General features: G+C 45.8%; 1 protein-coding gene across 3 annotated transcripts in view; it reads right to left on the bottom strand.

Moving 5' to 3' along the window:
• The window catches only part of dync2h1 (dynein cytoplasmic 2 heavy chain 1), a 994370-nt gene that overhangs the window by 215000 nt on the left and 759213 nt on the right, over positions 1 to 20157 (bottom strand). For all 3 annotated transcript variants that reach the window (XM_070892150.1, XM_070892151.1, XM_070892152.1), the window contains exons 79-81: positions 17770 to 17880; positions 7296 to 7451; positions 7 to 82 (exon numbers count right to left, since the gene is read on the bottom strand). In XM_070892150.1, coding sequence (XP_070748251.1) covers positions 7 to 82; positions 7296 to 7451; positions 17770 to 17880 — 343 coding nt within the window. The remainder of the gene's footprint in view (positions 1 to 6; positions 83 to 7295; positions 7452 to 17769; positions 17881 to 20157) is intronic.

Here is a 20157-nt window from a genome sequence, read left to right as displayed (position 1 = left end):
GCTCACCTTCAAAAAGCCTGTCAATTATTTCAAATCCAGCTCGGAGATCAGACAAAGAGAATTCATAAAACTTGGTCCAACCCTGAAATGATATGATAAACAGGGACAAATGAATAATTTTTTCTGAAATTTGTGCAACATCCATCTGTCGGCCAGAACAAACTATATGACTGATTTGAGTCTTGTATTGTTGAAACGCTGGTGTGAATTTGTTCTGCTCCACTAGAAATGATGAAATTTGAATTTCTTCCGGTGGTCAGAAGATACAAATATACTGGAGCTACTTAATTGTTTAAACGTGCATACAGGAATAATGGCTGCATCTTCATGCCAATATCCCTGTTTAATTTACTTATATTATGAATGTGGTAGTTACCACAAGATGCATAGTGGTGTTGGGTAGTAATACCATAAATAACGTTATTTAAGAAAGGTGAGAGGGGGAAATCAGGGAATCATAGACCAATTAGTCTAACATCTGGTGAGAAATTAAGGAAAATTACTGACCTGGTTAGGAAATTGGTTGAGTGGCACGAGACAGAGAGTAGGGATAATAGGCAAGCACTCTAATTGGCAGGATGTGACTAGGGAGCTGTGTTTGGGCCTCAGCTATTCACTGTATTTATTGTTGACTGAAGAGAGAGAGAGCCATATATCCAAGTTCGCCAATGACACAAAGATAGGCAACATTGAAAGCAGTGTTGATGGAAGCATAAAATTACAAAGAGATATTCGGCCAAGGGGCCGAATAGCCTACTCCTGCTCCTAATTTTTACGTTCTTATAGATTGAGTGAATGGGCAAAACTGTGCCAAATGGATTTTAATATAAACAAGTGTGAGTTCATCCACTTTGGACTTATAAAGAATTTATCAGAATACTTTCTAAATGGTGAAAAGCTAGAAACCGTGGAAATCCAAAGATACTTCGGGGTCCATGTACATAGATTGTTAAAATTTTATGGATAGGTACAGAAAATTATCAAAAAGGCTAATGGAATGTTGGCCTTTATACCTAGAGAACTAGAATACATGGGGATAAAAGTTATGCTGCAGCTAAAAAAAAGCTCTAGTTGGACCACACCTGGAGTACTGTGTTCAGTTCTGGGCACCACACCTTTGGAAGGATATATTAGCTTTGGAGGGAGTGCAGTATAGATTTACCAGAATGATACCTGGACTCCAGGGTTAAATTACGAGGAGAAATTACATAAACTAGGGTTATATTCCATGGGATTTAGAAGGTTATGGGGTGATTTGATCAAAGTTTTCAAGATATTAAGGGGAACTGATAGCGAAAAACTATTTCTGCTGGTTGGGGAGTCTAGGACTCGGGGACATAGCCTAAACCTTGAGCCAGGAAACATTTCTACATGTAAAGGGTGGTAGAAGTTTGGAACTCTTCTATAAACAGCAGTTAATGCTAGATTAATTGTTAATTTTAAATCCGAGCTTGATCGAATTTTGTTAACTAAAGGAATTAAGGGATATAGGTTGCAGGTCAGCCAAAGTGGAATAGGCTCAAGGGGCTAAATGGCCGACTCATGTTTTTATGTACCTGAGTGCATTCTCCTACACATTCATTTATATTCTTCCATTCTCATACGTTTTTGCTTTTTTATATACAAAGCAGATTCTACAGCTTTTTATTTTAGTTTCATTGGCCGAAATTTTCCTTACCTTGGCGGGTCCGGGGTTGGCAGCATCGGTGGTGGGTCCCAACCCCACTGCTGGATTCATCTTGCTTTGGAAAATGAATTTACATTGATAGGACTGGTTAAGCTTGCCCAGCATGTTACCTGGTCCAATTAGAGGGAGCGCGTATGGTGACATCATTCATGACATGTCATCAGCCGGTTTCCTTAAAGGGACCATGGTCACGTTTCTTTTGACATTTGTGCTGTCAGTGTTCTATAGCATTAAAGTGCTGCAAACACAGACAATCGCTACACCCAGGTTCTCCCATGTCGCCCACCATATGTTTGTGGAGGGAGTCAGAGCACGCAGGAAGGTCTTCTTGCCTTTCGATGGTGGAAGACACCTCCCCAGGAGACCAAAACAGTCTGGTTGCACATTACATAGGAGGGCACAAGCAGGGATGTGGTCAGGACGACCTGAGTGCAGTGCGCAATTGTTTCAATTATTTCATTCGATCACGAAACATTAGTACAAAGCCACATGCAACCACATCCTGCTGTGCCTATCATCACATCCCCATCACTCTGCCTTCCCTACCCTACTCCTGCACATCCTTACTTACACCAATTATCTTGCACCTCCACCCATCCCTCTCTTGTCTACGTTATCACATCCCCATCTCACGAGCCAGCCCTCACACTCACCCTCAGTGCAATCATACCAATTAACAACACACAAGGGTAGCCATGTGGGTGTTTTATCCAATGTTTCTATTAATATTTTCAACATATTGACATATTTGTGTGCACCTTCGGAAGTGGCTTAGTGAGTTTCAGTGAATGTCGAGACATAATGGTATCCCCCGCAATGATGGTGAGTGTGAAAAGAATGGCTTGGTCATTGTAGGGATGCTTTATGGTATTGGTGTGGTGGTGCCAACCTGGCACATCATGAGTCAGCCAGGGTGTACAGCATTAAGTGAAGTAAATCTGACCATGGTGAGGCCATCCCTGGTTTCTCGGGCAGCAATGTGCTCGGGTGCTAATGCCCTCCATCCTGTGCAGCATCAGATGGCAACCAGTAACTAGTGGGGTGCCGCAGGGATCAGTGCTGGGACCCCAACTATTTACAATCTATATTAACGAATTGGAAGAAGGGACTGAGTGTAACGTAGCCAAGTTTGCTGATGATACAAAGATGGAAGGAAAAGCAATGTGTGAGGAGGACACAAAAAGTCTGCAAAAGGACATAGACAGGCTAAGTAAGTAGGCAAAAATTTGACAGATGGAGTATAATGTTGGAAAGTGTGAGGTCATGCACTTTGGCAAAAAAAAATCAAAGAGCAAGTTATTATTTAAATGGAGAAAGATTGCAAGGTGCTGCAGAACAGCGGGACCTGGGGGTACTTGTGCATGAAACACCAAAGGATAGTATGCAGGTACAGCAAGTGATCAGGAAGGCCAATGGAATCTTGACCTTTATTGCAAAGGGAATGGAGTATAAAAGCAGGGAAGTCTTGCTACAGCTATACAAGGTATTGGTGAGGCCACATCTGGAATACTGCGTGCAGTTTTGGTTTCCATATTTACGAAAGGATATACTTGCTTTGGAGGCAGTTCAGAGAAGGTTCACTAGGTTGATTCCGGGGATGAGGGGGTTGACTTATGAGGAAAGGTTGAGTAGTTTGGGCCTCTACTCATTGGAATTCAGAAGAATGAGAGGTGATCTTATCGAAATGTATAAGATTATGAGGGGGCTTGACAAGATGGATGCAGAGAGGATGTTTCCACTGATGGGGGAGACTAGAACTAGAGGGCATGATCTTAGATTAAGGGGCCGCCCATTTAAAACAGAGATGAGGAGAAATTTCTTCTTTCAGAGGGTTGTGGATTTGTGGAATTCGCTGCCTCAGAGAGCTGTGGAAGCTGGGAGATTGAATAAATTTAAGACAGAAATAGACAGTTTCTTAAACGATAAAGGGATAAGGGGTTATAGGGAGCGGACAGGGAAGTGGAGCTGAGTCCATGATCAGATCAGCCATGATCTTATTGAATAGCGGAGCAGGCTCGAGGGGCCGTATGGCCTACTCCTGTTCCTATTTCTTATGTTCTTATGATTGCGGAAAAGGTTGATGATGTTGTTGGTGCTGCTGGTGTTGGGGCTGACCGTGGTTAGATTATGAGGACCAAGGTGAGACAGTATAAAGGACACCCATGTTGATGGAATAGATGGCAGGTGAAATGGAGATGGTAGAAGCATTCTGTCAATGGTGAGAGAGGTTCTTCCAATGACACAAGAGAGGATGGAGAATGGAAAGTGGAAAGCCTGCAGAATCTGAGCTGGAAATAGACTGAGAAACAGCTTGCGGCTGAAGAAAATGATGATCTGTCAGGTGGGAGCTTTTACTGTATATTTGAAGCTGTCAAGGAATCAGCTGGAGCAATGGCCACTGAACTCCCACCTCAGGTTGACAGACGTGCTCCCCGAATAGCGTGGTTCTTGTGGCCATGAAGTTAAAGTTAAAATTAAGTTAAAAAATACCTGTTAAGGGTCTGTTAATTAAATTATGAGTTTAATTGAGTCACCCACTGCTGTCTGTCGGGTTTGCTCAGTACCGACAGACCCAACATTGGGAAAGGCATGTTTCGGAGGGTTCCCGACCCACTGTAAAAAAAAATCACTTTCCCACCCGACCTGTCACCGATCTTGCCCGCTGACGCCCCGGAAAATTGCAGGCTTTGTTTTTGCATGTTCCATGGTATTCATTGATTTCTGGTGATTTGATGTGCTTTAGTTCAGATTGCTCTGAAGGCTCCTTTAAATGGCTTTGTGGGTAAATTCACTGCCTGGTGTGCTACTGAGTTTCACAGATCAGAAATGTCTAGGTTCAATCCCTGAGGTAAACTGTAGTTCTCCCAGGTTGAAATCAGCTAACTCACTATCTAGGCTTATGCACAAAGAATGATCACTTCAGTGAAATATCAGAGCTCGCTGTATCTCAGCAGGAGGATGACAGGCGAAAAGCAGAAAATATTATATAATTTACCCACTTAGTCATTGAGGGAGATGTCACCGTAATCTCAATTAAAAGAGTAACATGGAGGTGCAAAGCTGCAGAAAATAGAGAAATTGCTTTCTGAGCAATCAAAAGCTTCATGACCTTGCTCCAACTTTCATTTTCATCCCATGCTCCTCAATTAGGTTGAACCACAGTGAAGAACCTCAGTCACCGAATGAACACTAAGCTGAGCTTCAAACCCCACATCAAATTTATCACCAAAACCATTTACTGCCACTTCCACAATGCTGCCAGCTCTGCTCTTGCTTCAACCACACTGCTGCTGAAACATCTTGTTACTTCAAGATTACATTATGTCAGCCCCCTGAGCTCCATCCTATACAAACTTTAACTTTTCTAAAATTTTGCTGCCTGCATTCTGTCCTAAACCAAGTCCTACTTGCCCATCATCACTATTTTCATTGACCTTCACTTTTCCCCAGTGCACAGAATTCAAAATCCTTGTCTATGTTTACAAATGTCTATATGGCTTCACCCCTCCTCACTTCTGTAATCTATGTTCCAGCTCATGCCCTTTGGACCTCCAACTCTGGCTTCCTGTACAATACCCCATCCTTCATTCCACTAGTGATAGCAAAGGTTTCAGCCATATTGGGGCCCAAGTTTTGACAGGAGTTGCTCCTATTGTTTGGAGCAACTAGTTTTATTTTGGAGTATCTTAAAAATTGCAATTCTTCACATTTAGTTTGCTCCAGTTTCAGTGAGTTAGTTCAGTTTCTTTTCAAAAGGGGGCGTTACCAGCCACTTACGCCTGTTTTGGCCATTTAAGCAAGTTTAGACAGCTAAAAGTTATTCCAAACTAACTTAGGCCAGCGTATGTGTCCACTTTCGTACACTCAGAAAAACCTTGTGTAAACTTAAGAAATGAGCGCAGGTAGCCAGAGATGGGGGGGGGGGGGGGGGGGAGGGGAAGGGAAGTTAGAGGATTTTCCAAAGCATTAAACACTTCATATTTAACAATAAAGAACCATCATCAATAATAAATGATATATAAATCAATAAACAAAAAATTAAAAGTTCCTACCCCATCTACTGCAGGATGCAGCGCCTATCCGTTCAGGCTTTCGGCCAGGGGCTAGGGGTGGGATTCGAGCACCGGGAGCCAGCAGCACACGCAGCAGCAGCATCTTTTCGGGCCGTTCGGCCAGGGGCTAGGAGCCACCTTTAAAGATGGCCGATTGCCAATGTTTGTGAGCCTTTGCGCACGCTCCAACGCGCATGCGCAATGCTGCCGGCACTCAGAAACACGCTGGGCCCTAACCCCGCCCTCCCGCCGGCTGTGTTGACACAGCACGTACATAGCTCCGCCCCCCACTGCTCCTGCTGCATTGCGCCGCGTCCAATGGAGGCCTGATGAAAGTTGAGAATACCACGGTAAGGATTAGGCACGGTTTTTATTCCAGAAACTCGGTGCACCTCTGGATCGGTTGAAACTTGGGTAACCTCTTTAATTCCCTCCCTAAGCCTTGCTACTTCTCTCCACACCTTTAAAAACTTGCTCAAAAATCTAATCATTTGTCCAAGTTTTTGGCTATCTCACCTAATTGTTGTATTACTGGTAATCAACTGTTTCTCCTACGTGAAGCCCCTCGTCTGTCAAAACTGATTAAAAAAGCAACATGGTGCCACTTTAATAAGTGCAATGAAACTCCTCCAATGTATGGCACCAGCGGAAATGAAAAACTCACTATACTTGAAAGTGAACTTTGATAAATTGTAAAACTGCCACATATCATTTCAGCCATTTCCAGTATTAAAAGTTTTGTACAATACACTTTGGGGTCGAAATTCAGCCTCCCGATAAGGCCTGTTACTGCTAGTAAACGGCGGCCACGCAGTGGTGTTGAAAGGCCGTCGCTCGCTAAATTCTCCTCAGTGGTTCATCCGGCGGTCTCCACTTCCACCCCACCACTGCCAAACCCTCCTAAGCGCCATCAAAGCGCGCACCGTCGATCTCCAGCCTCGCAAATAAAATTCAGTAAAAAAAAGTCTTGTGGTTGCTGCGCAGTGCGCCCATCAGTTTATCAGTTGGTGCACTGTGTTTGCAGTATGTGTAAAATGGCAGTGCGGCCTTCATTAAAGGGGAGGACGCTCTGCCGCAGCCGCCATCATATTTCTTTTGTCGGCTAAAGGCAGCCTGGCACCCCCTTTTGGGTGTCAGGCCGCTGGCCCGGCCGAAACCCTTCCCGGTGGCCCAATGGACCTAACTAAAATAATGGCAGAGCTCGCAGCGGCTCTCCCCTTTAACTGAAGGGGAGAGACGTGGTGACGTGCCAACGTGATGACTGACAGCGGCGGACACTCCACCCGACACTACTTTCGCCCCTCTTATGACCGATCTTCTGCTCGCCGTCCCACTTCTGACCCCATTATGACCGACTTCCGCCTTGCTCAAAAAAAAGATAAAGAGTTGAATTTCCTGCAAGAGGTCACCGCGGCGGTGAAAACACAGGAAAAATGGTAGATACTCATAACCGGCGGAGGTGAATTTCTACCCCTTTGTCTTCCACATATAAACTACTTGATTCAAGTTAAACTTTTGCTCTGACGCAAATGTTTGCTTGAAACTAGATTACATACTTGTGGGATATAGTTCCTCCTCTCCTGACAAACAGCATGGAACCAGGCCAAGCTGAAGAGGGATTGTGCTCGTTCTAGTACACCTTTCCTTGCGATTTGCTCTGATGTCCAGGATTCGTATGTCCTCATCAAGTTCTTCTTTAAACCCGGTGGTGCCTGTTAGATAAACCAAAAAACAGCGAACAATAAAGGGACCGAAATTGCAACACACGGTCAATTCGAATTATGTGATTTTTTTTGCGCCAGTGCAAGAAGCGCTGGCCCCGGCGAGGAAATTGACCTCTTTGAATTCAAATAAGTTGGTTGTGGTAACGGGGCATTCGGGTGGCCTGACGCCCAGCGCTGCAGTGATGACGTCAGCGTGATGTGGACGTGCTGCATCATGCTAACGTGTCACAACGACCATACACTTCTTTTAAAGGGGAGGGCTGCTGAGAGCTCTGCAGCCACTTTAGTGTCGCCCACTGGGCCAGCAGGGAGAGTGTTGGCTGAGCCAGCAGCCTTGCACGCAAGAGGGGGTGTCGGGCTGCATGTTGGTGGCCCAGCAAAGCAGCGGCCGCCATTGTCGGGCAGACTGAAAAGTCAACTTACATAAAAAAGATGGTGGCCGCCGCACTACCACCTCCCCTTTAAGGGTGGCCAGGGTGCCCCAGCTGTCGGTGGCATCGCCTCACGCTGACCTCGCAACCTGAGGGGCAATTTCCCCCATGGGGCAATAAGGAGTCGGTGCACCGGTGCGCTAAACGCAGGGCGTGGTGCAAACCACTTTTCACTGGCGGAGCCCCGGGGGCAATTCCGGGGGCGGGGGGGCACTCTGGTCGCTGTGCCCCGGTGAAAACCCTTTAGCACCCCGTTAAAGCCTTGGGCCTTTCCGAGAGGGGTCATTTCAGCCCCAAAGTCTTTCAAATATCCAACCGCAGCCATATTATCATTATACATTTTCTGATACTGTTATGATCTGATTAAGAAGGTGAAGCTGTAAACAGATAATTTATTATACTTCAGAAAATGGTAATGTTATTTAAGTTGGGTAACTTTTCTCCTATTTTTATCAAAGGTAAAGCTGCATTAGAGTTTTTTTTAAATCAACTATCACAGATATATAAATGCAGATATGATACTAGTGATGTAACTCTTTTGCTTCTAGAAATTTTACACAGTCCCATTGCTTTTAATGACTGTCTTGATGCTGAGGAAATGTGAACTGAAACCATGGCCTAGATTTTGCGGTTGGTGGAGAAATTAAGGATTAGGCTGCCAACATCTGAACCGAATATGTTATGAGGATCAAACGAAAATTCCTCTCGGAAGCTGCGGAATAGAGGACAGCGTAGTGGCCCATGGATCCCAGGGGCGTACAGTGTGCGGAAGCATACCTGGAATCACGTTGGTCGGTGCTCCAATTAGATTGTACACCTTCCAGTGACTCAAATGGAGCGGCTTTGGGGAAAGGCCAGGGAGCAAGTCAATTGTCTACTCTCTGGCTAATGATGTTTCATGGCCAGCTGGTTCCAGTTTAGAAAAAGGGAGAAAATAAGATTGCTGTGGAGCCCTCACAATAAAACAATTCATATAATGCAATAATATTCATTGTGGAATTGATTTCTTCTTTAAATCCCATTTAAATGTCAAAGTTTGCAGACACACAACAACTATTAAAGGGAAGGATTTCCACCAAAATTAAGATTTTTTATTGATGGGTATCCCCTTATGCTGTGCAAACAGGCTGCTACACCAGTTTGCACCAGCGTAAAAATTTCAGGTAATTGCTGGGCAGTTGGTGGGCAATTAGCTCAACTTTGCACCAGCAATTAGGATTTCGATGTCGGTGCGGATGATCTGTCAAGTCGAAACTTGGCAGATCGCAAGTTCGGGATTTAGCGCTTGCAATCCCAAACTTGCTGTCCATTTCAAAGGCAGTATGATAGTGTACTCAGAGTACGCTGTCATACCGACCACAGCATCCAGGCCAATGACACAAGTTTTACATGAATCCTTTCAATCTTTTATAAATTACTATTAAATAAACATTGTTTTAGCTCAGTTGACCTAAAGTTCCATTCAAAACTGTCAAAAATGAGATTTTATGAGATGACAGTCTCTGCCCTTGACATCAAGGCAGCATTTGACCAAGTGTGGCACCAAGATGCCCAAGTAAAACTGAAGCCAATGGGAATCAGCGAGAAACCCCTTCAGTGACTAGAGTTATACCAGGCACAAAAAAAGATGGTTGTGGTTGATGTAGGCTAATCATTTCAGCATCAGGATATTGCTGCAGGAGTTCCTCAGGTCAGTGTCTTTGGGACAACAATCTTTAGCTGCTTCAGCAATGACCTTCCCTCCATTGCAAAAGAAGAAGTTTACTGATGACTTGTGTTCGGTTCCATTCACAACTTCGTTGCAGGCAATTAGGCTTATAGAGCTGTGCCTAGTCTCCAGTTGTCTTGGACCCCCTTGCCACTGGACCAAGACCTTGTTCAGCTAAGCCCGTGTGGTTGCCGATGTGTAGCGGCCACGCACGTTAAAAGAACTCACGCATAGGCATCTTCCACTCCGTCAGTATGAAGTTCGGGACCTGGAACGTCAGGACCCTCATGGACAATCCCAACAGCAACAGGCCAGAACGCCGCACCGCCATAGTTGCCCGGCAACTCAGACGTTTTGACATTGACATCGCCGCCCTAAGCGAGACCCGGCGGGCAGAAGAAGGCCAGTTGAAGGAAAATGGTGGAGGGTACACCTTCTTCTGGAAAGGGAAGCCAGAGGCAGAATGCCGCCTTTATGGAGTCGGTTTTGCCGTCAAGGATGAGCTGGTCGACCACCTCAAAGACTCCCCCTGTGGGGTTAACGAACACCTCCTGAGTCTTCACATTACCCTATCTCGGAACCAATGTGCCACAGTCATCAGTGCGTACGCCCCTACACTCGATGCAATGGATGAGGCTAAAGAGGATTTTTATTCCAACCTCGAGACATCCTTGTCCCACGCCCCCACGGGCGACAAATTGATCCTCCTGGATGATTTTAATGCCAGGGTCGGCAAAGACACAGCCCTCTGAGGAGGCATGATTGGCAGAGAGGGGGTAGGGAAAGCCAACTCTAGCGGTACCCTACTCCCGACAAAATGTCTAGAACATGAACTCCTCATCACCAACACTCGGTCCCTCTGGCGGAACAAATACAAGGCATCGTGGCAGCACCCTCGCTCCAAACACTGGCACCTGCTTGATGATGTCATCGTCCGAGCCAGGGATCGCAAGGATGTGCGCATCACCTGCGCCATGACAGGATCTGACGACTGATGGATGGACCACCGCCTAATCTGATCCATCATCAACATTAACATTGCCCCAAAGCAAAGGGGACAGCAGAAGCAGTTCCGCAAAAAAGTTAATGCCGGGGCACTTAGAGAGCCCTATACTACCAGCGCCTCACAGCCAATCTGGCGTGCCTTGATGACCCTGAGATGCTGAATTCCCATAGCGCTTGGTTTGCTCTCCAGGCCTCTATAACCAGTGCCTGTGAAGAGTCACTTGGTCACTCAACCAGAAAACATCAGGACTAGTTTCATGAAAATGATCAGGAGATCCAAAAACTAATAGATCGCAAGCGCAAAGCATTTCTGAGCTTCAAGCAACGACCCAACTCGGGAGCTGCAAAACAACATTACAGACGACTCGAGGCTCAGGTCCAACAAAAAACCCGGGACCTAAAGAACAGGTGGTGGATGGAGAAAGCACAGGAGATACAACAACTGGCCGACAGCCACAATATGCGAGGATTCTTCGCTGCAGTCAAGGCCACCTACGGTCCAAACTCCCAAGGCCCCACCCCACTCCTGGCCAAGAATGGGGAAACACTCATCAAGGACACCGAGGCTATCAGGGCCCGATGGAAGGAGCACTTTGAAGATCTCCTCAAGTGAGACTCTGCCTTTGACTCGAGTGTTCTCGACTCCATCCCGCAGCATGCAACCCTCCACAACTCAATGAAACTCCAATGTTGCATGAGGTTGGAAAAGCCATAAAACAGCTTAAGAATAACAAGGCTACGGGTGAGGATGGAATCCCTGCTGAGGCGCTAAAATATGACGGAGAGGCGTTGTTGGCATGGATACATGACCTCATCTCTCTCATCTGGAGGGTGGAGAGCATGCCGGGAGATGTGAGAGATGCAGTGATTATGATCATTTTTTAAAAAGGGGACAAGTCCGACTGCGGCAACTACAGGGGAATCTCCCTGCTTTCAACCACTGGAAAAGTTGTCGTTCGAGTTTTCCTCAATCGTCTTCTCCCTGTGACTGAGGAGCTCCTCCCGGAATCACAATGCGGATTTCGTCCCCTACGGGGCACAACAGACATGATCTTTGCAGCGCGAGAGTTGCAGGAAAAATGCAGGGAGTAGGGCCAGCCCTTTTACATGGCCTTTTTCGATCTTACAAAGGCCTTTGACACTGTCAACCGTGAGGGTCTATGGAGCGTCCTCCTCCATTTCGGATGCACCCAAAAGTTTGTCAACATTCTTTGCCTGCTTCACGATGACATGCAGACCCTGATCCTTACCAATGGATCCATTACAGACCCAATCCACGTCCGGACCAAGGTCAAACAGGGCTGCGTTATCACTCCAACCCTCTCCTCAATCTTCCTCGCCGCAACGCTCCACCTCACAATCAACAAGCTCCCCGCTGGAGTGGAACTAAACTACAGAACCAGTGGGAAGCTGTTTAACCTACGCCGTCTCCAGGCCAGGTCCAAGACCACCCCAACCTCTGTCGTTGAGCTGCAGTATGCGGACAATGCCTGCGACTGTGCACATTCAGAGGCTGAACTCCAGGAGATAGTCAGTGTATTCACTGAGGTATATGAAAGCATGGACCTTACGCTTAACATCCGTAAGACAAAGGTCCTCCACCAGCCTGTCACCACCCTCCAATCATCAAGATCCATGGCGCGGCCCTGGACAATGTGGACCATTTTCCATATCTCAGGAGCCTCTTATCAACAAAGGCAGACATTGATGCGGAGATTCAGCATCGCCTCCAGTGCGTCAGCGCAGCCTTCGGCCGTCGGAGGAAAAGAGTATTTGAAGACCAGGCCCTCAAATCTACCACCAAACTCATGGTCTACAAGGCTGTAGTAATACTCGCCCTCATGTATGGATCTGAGGCATGGACGATGTATAGAAGGCACCTCAAGTCTCTGGAGATATATCACCAACGATGTCTCTGCAAGATCTTGCAAATCCCCTGGGAGGACAGGCGCACCAACATCAGTGTCCTCGACCAGGCTAACATCCCCAGTATTGAAGCACTGACCACACTCGATCAGCTTCGCTGGGCAGGCCACATGGTACGCATGCCAGATACGAGACTTCCTAAGCAAATACTTTATGTGGAGCTCCTTCATGGTAAACGAGCCAAAGGAGGACAGCGGAAACATTATAAGGACACCCTCAATGCCTCCCTGGTAAAGTGCGACATCACCACTGACACCTGGGAGTACCTGGCCGCAGACTGCCCGAGGTGGAGAAAGTCCACCAACGCAAAGAGCATGAAGAGGCCAAGCGCAGGCAGCGGAAGGAGCGCGCAGCAAACCAGCCCTACTGACCCTTTTCCTCGACGAATGTCTGTCCCACCTGTAACAGGGTCTGTGGCTCTCATATTGGATTGTTCAGCCATCAAAGAACTCACTTTGGGAGTGGAAGCAAGTCCTCCTCGATTCCGAGGGACTGGCTATGATGATGACATAAGTACCAGGCAATACCATCTCCAACATGAGAGCGCCTAACCATCTCCCCTTGAAATTCAATGGCATTACCATCACTGAGTGCCCCACTATCACCATCCTGGGGATTAGCATTGACCAGAATCTCAGCTCGATCATCCACATAAATGCTGTGGTTACTATAGTAGGTCACAGGGTGGGTATTCTGCAGCAAGTGCCTCACCTCCTGCCTCCTTAAAGCCTCTCCACCACCTACAATGAACAAGTCAGGAGTGTGAAGGAATAAACTCCACTTGCATAGATGGATGCAGCTACAACAGCATTCATGATATTTGACACCATCCAGAAAAAAACAGACCACTTAATTGGCATCCCCTTCTTCACCCGCATATCTGCAATGTGTATTAACTACAGTATACACTGGTGTAATTTGTCAAGGCGTCTTCGGCAGCTCCTCTCAAAACCTACAAACTCCACCACCTAGAAGGATGAGGACAGCAGGTGAATGGTAACACCATCACTTCCAAGTTCCCCTCCAAATCACAGACCATCCTTCTGTAGACATATATCGCTCATCGTTGTTGGGGCAAAATGCTGGAACTCCCGACCTAACAGCATTATGGGAGCACTTTCACCTCACAAACTGCAGCGGTTTTAGAAGGTCAACCATCACCTGTTCAAGGGAAATTAAGCATGGGGAATACATGCCAGCCTTATCAGCGACACCCACCCAAGGAATAAGTGCTCATAATTGTGTTTGAGATGCAATGTCTGAATTCGTTGTTGTTTCTGTAAAACGAGTGCAGGGTGATATGATTGTTTATGCAGTGACCACAGGCTGAATTTAGGAAAAGGTGTCCCTTACGAGCTATTCCTGCAGTTGTTTTGCAGATGGTAGAGGGTTCTCCTGGACAGGGGACGTACTTCCTCTTCCTCCTTTGGAATTCTTTGGAATGCATAGAATAAATATGGAGCATGCAGCACACCACCAAATATGAGCTGCACATCTGGGCTGCACTGGACCATACTGAGGGGCTCCCCAGATCTATTGAGGCATCTGAAGCATGGTTGATACTATAAATTTCTCCTGAGGCAACCTGAAATGACAATGTGGCTTAAAAGCTGAGGCCTGCAGTCATTTTCACCAACATTGGCCATGCAGTGCCTCTGGTGGAGGTCCAGATCTGGGGCAAGTATGTGTTTACCTCTTAACTGCACCAAATTCAAAACACTTGACCTCATTTACAGATCTCTTAATGGTCTTTCCCCAATTACCTCTGCAACTTCCCTGGCTACCTTTCCCAGCCTGCACCCAACAGTCCTCTGACTCTAGCCTCTTGTGCACTCCTCTCTTTTAACATTCTCTACTTGATGGCAGCGCTTTCAGCCGTGAGGTCTTACCTATGGAACTCACTCTCTAACCCACTTTGCATTATTACTTTCCTCTCCGCCTTTAAAAGCCGTCTCAAATCTTAACATTTTGGGCTTGCTTTCAATTAGCTCTCCTAATTTGTCTACTATTGCTATCAGCTCTTTCTTATGTGAAGGGCTCCAAGACATTATATTACTTTAAAGGCATGATACAAATATAAGTAGTTATTCTGAAGAGAATAGGGGCATAAGGGTTAATTTCATGAGTCCACAGTACCAGAGGGAAGCCTTTCCTGTCGGTGGCATGCACATATAAACTTACCACAAAAGTAATTTGTCTTTGAGCAGTGGTATGAGAGATTCATTGTATTATAATACATAATCGGTTAATGTTACTGCATAATAAACAGCATGTCCTGTAACTCACAATTGAAGATTCTCTGGTATAAAGATGACATTAATTTTAATTCAGCTGCATAAGGTAAGCACAACCCAATGATTGTGTAACCAACATTTATATATATACTAGCAGAGACTCACATAACATTTGCGGTCAAATTAGTATCTTTATTGCAATGAATAGAATCAATGCTGATGTCCTCCCTCCCTCCCTCTCCCTACCTCCCCCTCTCCCTCCTTCTCTCTTCTTCCCTCTCTCTCCCTCCCTCCCTCCCATCCCCTTCCTCCTCTCCCTTCCTTATGATGGAAGACAGGTCATTGATAGAGCAGCTGAGGATGGTTGGGCCTCGGACACTGTGCTGAGGGCCTCCTGCAGCGATGTCTTGGGGCTGAGATGATTGACCTCCAACAACTACAACCATCCTCCTTTGTGCTAGGTTCTGAGGAAATGAGACTCCACGCTTGTAAAATTAATTTTTCAGGGCCAAAGAGGTTGTTCAGGAGTAATTATCACTTACTATGCTGTTAAGAATTTATTTACTCCCGATTCTCCAAGGCCTAACTTTTCCATCTGTCTTTAGAGTGAGCCTAAGTTCGCACCATGATCTCTGTGCAGATTCCATCAGCGAAGACATCAACAGTGCACGCTGTGGAGGAGCAGGGTATCACTGACAGCAACTGCCGGATTTCCACGTTCAACTGCGTATGTGTGGATGCCAGAAGTTACTGCCAGTTTTACGCAGTAATAACGGCAAGCACTGAAAATGTTGCCGTTTAATACAGCAAAATCCGGGCCATTATCAAATCACTGAATTACATCACTATTCATAAAGATGGAGTAAGCTGATAACAAGCTTTTCATTTAACATGAGATATTTCTAGCAGAACCAATTTAGTCCTCTAGCTATGAATATTGTCAGTGAGCATGTATAAATTCTCTATCAAGCTACACTAACAAATTACAGCAAAGTACATTAAGAGATATGCCAACTTATCTCATGAATATAGGACTTCTAATCACAGTGCTGCTGACCATAATCAAAGTCATCTACTTCTAAACTTTGTTTCTTATGAAAAATCATATCGCATAAAGTGTTGCCTTTGATTTTTTTGAGATTACCTGGAAACAGCAGTCTCCAGGCACAGATTAAATGGTTTATTCAGCTTCATCCCTCAGAAGTATTACAAACTATGGCTTAATCCAAGCTTTAAGGAATTGAAATTCATGTATTTACTAATTTTAGCTAAAAAGTAAATGTGAGCATTTCACCACTTTTTACACCTGTTTACTTTTTTTGTTATATTAACAAAGACAGAAATTTGAGTCTCTATGCTTTCAGCTTATTTTGCATTCTGGTAGGTTTCCATCATTTATGTAGCAATCACATATTTAATGGTTAGAAAGTTTGGCACATAAACAATAATGTAAGGAAACATATCTAAATTCAGGTGTGACTACTCCTTTACTGGATGTAGAGGTGGTGTATTAAAAAGCTCACCCAAGTCCAAATGCTGAAAATGTTCATTTATTTTGTCAACCTCAACACCTCTGTTCTTGCAATTTACTGGCCCATCTCCAACCTCCCTTTCCTCTCCAAATTTCTTGAAGATATTGCTGCCTTCCAGACTCATGCTTAACTCTCCCATAACTCCCTGTTTGAATCCCTCTAATCACTTTTCCACCCCACCAACAGCACTGAAACAACACTGGCCAAAGTCACTGTGGTGCAGTATTCTACCACATCCTCTTCAACCTCTCTGCACCTTTGACTTGGTTGACCACACCATTGGTAAGACTGCCCTTGCTTGATTAAACACTTACCTATCCAATCAGTCAGAGCATCTGTATCAATGGCATATCTTCCCGCCCCCACTATCACTTCGTGAGTACCCCAAGAATTCATTCTTAGCCCACTCCTTTTCCTCATCTACATGTTTCCCCTTGGTGACTTCATCTACAGCCATGTGGTCAGCTTCCACATATATGATGATTCCCAGCTCTACTTCTCCACCACCTCTCGAGTCCCCTGACCACTGTCTCAAGCTGAATGGACTGTTTGCAACCTCAGCTTTCTACTCAATTTTGAGCTGGGATTCCAACCCAATACTCTGCCCATCACAAAGACCGCCTACTTCCATCTCCGTACCACCTCTCGCTTCATCACCTACCTCAGGCCGCCTGCCGCTGAGACTCTTATCCATACCTTTGTCACCACCAGATTCGACTATTCCAATGTTCTCTGAGGCAGGCTCCCTCCTCCACTCTCCGTAACTTTCAGTTCATTCAAAACTCTGCTGCCCACATACTATCCCACACCAAGTGCTGCTGACCCACATTTGCTCTTGGTTCCCCAATGCTTCAAGATTAAAATTGTAATGTTTAAATCCCTGCATGGTCTTACCCTGCACCATCTCTGTAACCTCCTCCAGTGCAACCCCCCTTTAACTCTGGCCTCTTGCGCATCCCTCCTCCCTTTGTAGTGCTTTTAGCTGCCTAGGTCCCACTCACTTCCTAAATTCCTCAGCCTCTCCACCTCTCTTTCTTTATGACCCTCCTTAATACCCACCTCTTTGACCAAGCTTTTGGTTACCTTCCTAATCTCTCCCTCTTTGACTCAAGAGTCTATTTTTTTCTTAATGCTTCTCTGAAGAATCTTGGCATTTATTTTGACATTAAAGGTGCTATATAAATACAAGTTGTTGTTTTTAGCTAACCCAATCTATTCTTCACTTTCTTTTTAGGTCCATGTATAGCATGCATTATTATCTAACCAAGAAGGATAACAGGGCACTTGATATTTGCTAATGCAACCTGTGAGCTGGTTATTATATGTGTGAGAGCACTCCATGATGGCACAATCTCCCACTGAACAGAACATTAATCTATTATTTTAATGCAGTGTTATTCCTAATTCCTAAAAGATCAATCAATAATTTTTGTCTTAAAAATTTGACCTTCCTGTATAAAACAGACTTACCTCATATGTTATTTTCAGACTAGACTGAAGTAATATTGGGGTGAACTTTGGATGGCTTTCAGCTGTAAGCCAAAGACGGAAATTTGTATGTGGTTCAAGTCTATTCAGCTCCTATTGAAAAAGCCAATGGAAAATTAGTTAAATCATTGAAAAACAGCTATTTTTATTTTTTTGATGTAAACATCACAATTTTCTTGCTGACCTAAGATTCATCAGTATATCACTCTTTCATATTATAAAGGCAAAACAGATTGCTAACACTTGTACCTTAAAATTTTTGTGTCACTCAATAATTTTTTTTTAAATGTCCTTATTGTCATGTATTCAACCAGCATTGTAACCCATGTATAAACTGACCTAAGTTGTACACCGTGAGAACACTGACCACTAGGTGGGAGACACTCCTAACCTGGACCTTCAGGTATAAAAGGGAAAGCTCCACCCACCTTCATCACTTGAATGCTAAGGAATAAAGGACAGGTCACAGACTGACCTTCTCTCAAGCATGGGCCTCGTGTGCATTTATACTGTGTAGTAAGGACGTATCAATGGCGACAAGAAACTGGGATTTAAACCACGCGAGCATGGCCACTAGCAGAACAGACGAGAGGTACTGTGTTAAGGAATGGTTGGGACAGAGATTCAACATTGTTAAAGCAGCACACAGTTCTCCAGGCAGACAAGGGCAGTCGAGCATGCCCCAACATGCAGTCGAACCCAGAGGGGGAGTTCGACAGAGACAATGGCAAGCTGAACAGCGATTCACGCCATTGCAAGGGACAATGCGGCCAGTAATGGGGCCATCAACACCTGTTAATGGTGCACTCAAGGACAATAACAGGGGCAGTCAGGGACGATCGACTGGCAAGGGACCTTTTGTTTCAAACCGCAACTCATGCTGGAGGCGTGGAGGCATACATTCAGCCGGAGTTTGCAGAGATGAGCAAAATACCTGCAGAAATTGCAGAAATAGAGACTGGGGGAAATCGCTGGAAGCTGAAGTTCAGCGAGTTCATGTGGAGCACGTATACAGTTCATACACCAGGCCGCCACCGATAATGATGAAAGTGCTCCTCAATCGCATCCCAGTATCAATGGAGTTAGACACGGGTGCCAGCCAGTCCCTGATGGGTATCAAACAGTTCGAAAAGTTGTGGGCATCCAAGGCCAGGAGGCCAAAATTATCGCCCATTGACGCACAGCTACGGACTTACACAAAGCAGATCATTCCGGTGCTAGGCAGCGCCACGGTAGTCGTGACCCACAAAGATTCGGAGAACAGGTTGCCACTCTGGATTGTCCCAGGGGACGGTCCGGCACTACTGGGGAGGAGTTGGCTTGCTGTCATGAACTGGAAATGGGGCGATGTCAATGCAATTTCCTCTGTGGAGCGAGTATCATGCTCACAGGTCCTGGACAAATTTGACTCATTATTTCAACCCGGCATTGGCACTTTCAGGGGGGCCAAGGTAGTGATTCACATAAACCCGGACGCCAGACCAGTACACCACAAGGCCAGAGCGGTGCCGTACATGATGCGGGAAAAGATAGAAGGCGAATTGGACCGCCTGTTGAGGGAAGGCATCATCTCGCCAGTCGAATTAAGTGACTGGGCGAGCCCGATTGTGCGGGTGCTCAAGGCAGATGGGTCGGTCAGGATATGTGGCGATTACAAGGCCACCATCAATCGGGTGTCACTCCAAGACCAGTACCCGCTACCGAGAGCGGAGGACCTCTTTGCGACGCTATCCGGTGGCAAACTTTTTTCAAAATTGGACCTGACCTCAGCTTACATGACCCAGGAGCTGGCGAGTGAGTCGAAGAAGCTGACCACCATCACGACACACAAGGGGTTGTTTGAGTACAACAGATGTCCGTTCGGGATTCGCTCGGCCGCCGCGATCTTCCAATGAAATATGGAAAGCCTCCTCAAGTCGATTCCAGGGACGGTGGTTTTTCAGGACGACATCCTCATTATGGGTTACGATACTGAAGAACACCTCCACAACCTGGAGGAGGTGCTACGCAGACTGGACCGGGTAGGTCTGCGACTGAAAAAGGCAAAGTGCGTCTTCCTAGCTCCAGAGGTAGAATTACTGGGGATGAGGGTAGCAGCAGACGGGATCAGCCCTACTGCATCCAAGACGGAAGCGATCCAGAGAGCACCCAGACTCCGTAACACGACGGAGCTGCGTTCGTTCCTGGGGCTCCTGAACTATTTTGGTAACTTTCTTCCCAAATTGAGCATGTTGCTAGAGCCGCTACCCGTGCTCCTACACAAAGGTCGCGAATGGGTCTGGGGGGACAGCCAGGAAAGGGCTTTTAATAGAGCATGCAATTTGTTATGTTCCAACAATCTGTTAACGCTATATGACCCATGTAAGAAAC

Source organism: Pristiophorus japonicus, chromosome 10 (genome assembly GCF_044704955.1).
Source record: "Pristiophorus japonicus isolate sPriJap1 chromosome 10, sPriJap1.hap1, whole genome shotgun sequence".
In the NCBI taxonomy this organism is placed as follows: domain Eukaryota; kingdom Metazoa; phylum Chordata; class Chondrichthyes; family Pristiophoridae; genus Pristiophorus; species Pristiophorus japonicus.
This window is presented reverse-complemented; position numbering and strand designations above follow the sequence as displayed.